The 2,673-nt window shown below is 46.2% G+C and overlaps 1 protein-coding gene across 1 annotated transcript; it reads left to right on the top strand.

Moving 5' to 3' along the window:
- The first annotated feature begins 435 nt into the window (after positions 1–435).
- On the top strand, positions 436–2,132 carry LOC140376548 (E3 ubiquitin/ISG15 ligase TRIM25-like). Its single transcript, XM_072462026.1, has one exon. It carries the CDS (start codon positions 455–457, stop codon positions 2,117–2,119), a length of 1,665 nt encoding a protein of 554 aa, XP_072318127.1. The 5' UTR covers positions 436–454; the 3' UTR covers positions 2,120–2,132.
- The last annotated feature ends 541 nt before the right edge of the window (positions 2,133–2,673 follow it).

The raw sequence follows: 2,673 nt of genomic DNA, 5'->3' as shown, positions 1-2,673 counted from the left end.
GACTCTTACACCTGACTCTTACACCTGACTCTTACACCTGACTCTTACACCTGACTCTTACACCTGACTCTTACACCTGACTCTTACACCTGACTCTTACACCTGACTCTTACACCTGACTCTTACACCTGACTCTTACACCTGACTCTTACACCTGACTCTCACACCTGACTCTTACACCTGACTCTTACACCTGACTCTTACACCTGACTCTTACACCTGACTCTTAAACCTGACTCTTACACCTGACTCTCACACCTGACTCTTACACCTGACTCTTACACCTGACTCTTACACCTGACTCTTACACCTGACTCTTACACCTGACTCTTACACCTGACACACGCCCAAATTTTCTGTGGGTGCGGCCTGAATCCTCCCCCTGGCTCCTCCCCCTGCTCTCTCTCTTAAGTTTCATTTGTGTCGATGTCTCAGTCGCTCTGATCCAGGAGAGATGGCGCAGAAAGCACTCGACCAAGAAGCCTTTTTCTGTCCTGTGTGTTTGGATCTACTGAAGGATCCGGTGACTGTTCCCTGTGGACACAGCTACTGCAGGAACTGTGTCCAACACCACTGGGACCAAGAGGACGAGGAGCAGCTCTACAGCTGTCCTGAGTGTCGCCAGAGCTTCAGCCCAAGGCCTGTCCTCATCAAGAACATCATGTTAGCAGGTTTAGTAGAACAGCTGAAGGATACCAACCACCATGAAACACCAAAGAAGAAGACTGGGCTCACAGCGCCCCCTGCTGACCGCTGCTATGCCGGACCTCAGGATGTGTCCTGTGATGTGTGCACTGGGAGGAAGATGAAAGCTGTCCAGTCCTGTCTGCAGTGTGTGGCTTCATACTGTGAGAGCCACCTCCAGCCTCATTATGATGCTGCAGCGTTACAGAAACACCAGCTGGTGGCGCCGTCCCACAAGCTCCAGGAAAACATCTGCTCTCAACACCACAAAGTGATGGAAATCTTCTGCCGCACCGACCAGCAGAACATCTGCTCTCTCTGTTTGGACCAGCACAAGGGCCACGACATAGTGTCCTCTGCCTCAGAGAGGGCCCAGAAACAGGCAGAGCTGCCGGCCAGGAGGGCCCTGCTGCTCCAGAGCCTCCAGGACAAAGACACAGACCTGAAGAGGCTCAAACAGGAGGCCCAGGACATCAGACGCTCTGCCCAGACAGCAGTGCAGCGCAGCAGGGACAGCTTCAGAGAGATGGTCCTTCTCCTGGAGAAAAGAGGCTCTGAAGTGGAGCAGCAGATCCTCTCCCAGGAGCAGACCCAACTGAGCCGAGTCCAAGAGCTCCAGGACCAACTGCAGCAGGACGTGACTGAGCTGAAGAGGAGCATCTCTGAGCTGGACACACTGTCCCTCACTCCGGATCATAACCAGTTTCTACAGCTCTACGCTTCACTGTCCACAGACACACAGAGCACAGAGCCAGCCAGGATTCAGACAGGGCCCCGGAGCTACTTTGAGGACGTGACCAGAGCTGTGTCAGCGCTCAGGGACAAACTCCAGCTCACTCTGATTCAAGTCCAGGTTTTACAGTTCCCAACTGTAATCAACTCCAGAGAGGACTTATTAGAATATTATACAGAAATCACTCTGGACCTAAACTCAGCTCACACCAAACTGTCTCTGTCTGATGGAAACAGAAGAGCAACAGTTATGGGAGAAGACCAGAGTTATCCTGATCATTCAGACAGATTCAGTTACTGTTATCAGGTCCTGAGCAGAGAGAGTCTGAGGGGCCAATGTTACTGGGAGGTGGAGCTGAGCGGGACGTATGTTAATATAGCAGTTTCATACAGAGATATTGAGAGAATTGGAAACTCTGATGAATGTAGATTTGGACAAAATGACAGATCCTGGGCTTTACTCTGTCCAAAATCCAGTCCTTCATTTTGGTTTAACTCAGTCCAGTCCCAGGTCTCAGGTCCGATCTCGTCCAGAATCGGGGTTTACCTGGACCACAGTGCAGGAGTTTCGGCCTTTTACAGCGTTTCTGAAAGTACCATGAACCTCATCCACAGAGTCCAGACCACTTTCACTCACTCTCTCTACACTGGAGTCGGGATTCATAATTATGGAGAAACTGCACATTTCCCTGAACTCAAATAACTGCTTTGTTCTCCACAGGATCAAAATACTTATTTTTTTATTTTAAACCTAATGAGTTAAAAGCCTAATGTCGTCTTTATGAGGGTTGGCAAAAAAAAATTCAATTCCATTTTATCGATTCTAAAATGACGATTGAAAGTAGATATTCATTTGAAGATTTGATACTGAAGGAAAATTATGAAAAAATAAACCTTTCCTGAATAATCAAAAAAAAAAAAAGCTTTTGATTAATGTGGAATCAAAATCAAGTTTGAAATAATAATATGTTGAAATTCAGCTTCACTTAAATAAATCTGTAAACTATGATTTAGTGAACAATGAGGAAAAAGGGGAGGGACTAGATAATGTGTTACAAAGTAATGATGTGATTGGTTTTATTATGAAATAATGATGTGATTGGTTTTATTTTGAAGTAATTATGTGACACAATATTGAGTTAGAATGTGGTTCAGACGAGCTTTTGTTTCACTCAACAATACAAACTATGACTGTTCAAACTATGACTGTTCAAACTATGACTGTTCAAACTATGACTGTTCAAACTAAACTCATAT

This window comes from Eucyclogobius newberryi, unplaced genomic scaffold, assembly GCF_026437365.1.
Source record: "Eucyclogobius newberryi isolate DKJ021-1_F unplaced genomic scaffold, fEucNew1.0.hap1 SCAF_369, whole genome shotgun sequence".
In the NCBI taxonomy this organism is placed as follows: Eukaryota; Metazoa; Chordata; class Actinopteri; order Gobiiformes; family Gobiidae; genus Eucyclogobius; species Eucyclogobius newberryi.
Note: the sequence above shows the minus strand (reverse complement) of the source record. Positions and strands in the feature narration are given on the sequence as shown.

What these genes read in the sequence shown, in the direction of transcription:
- LOC140376548 (XM_072462026.1), top strand. Translation starts at nt 455, where the DNA reads ATGGCGCAGAAAGCACTCGACCAAGAAGCCTTTTTCTGTCCTGTGTGT.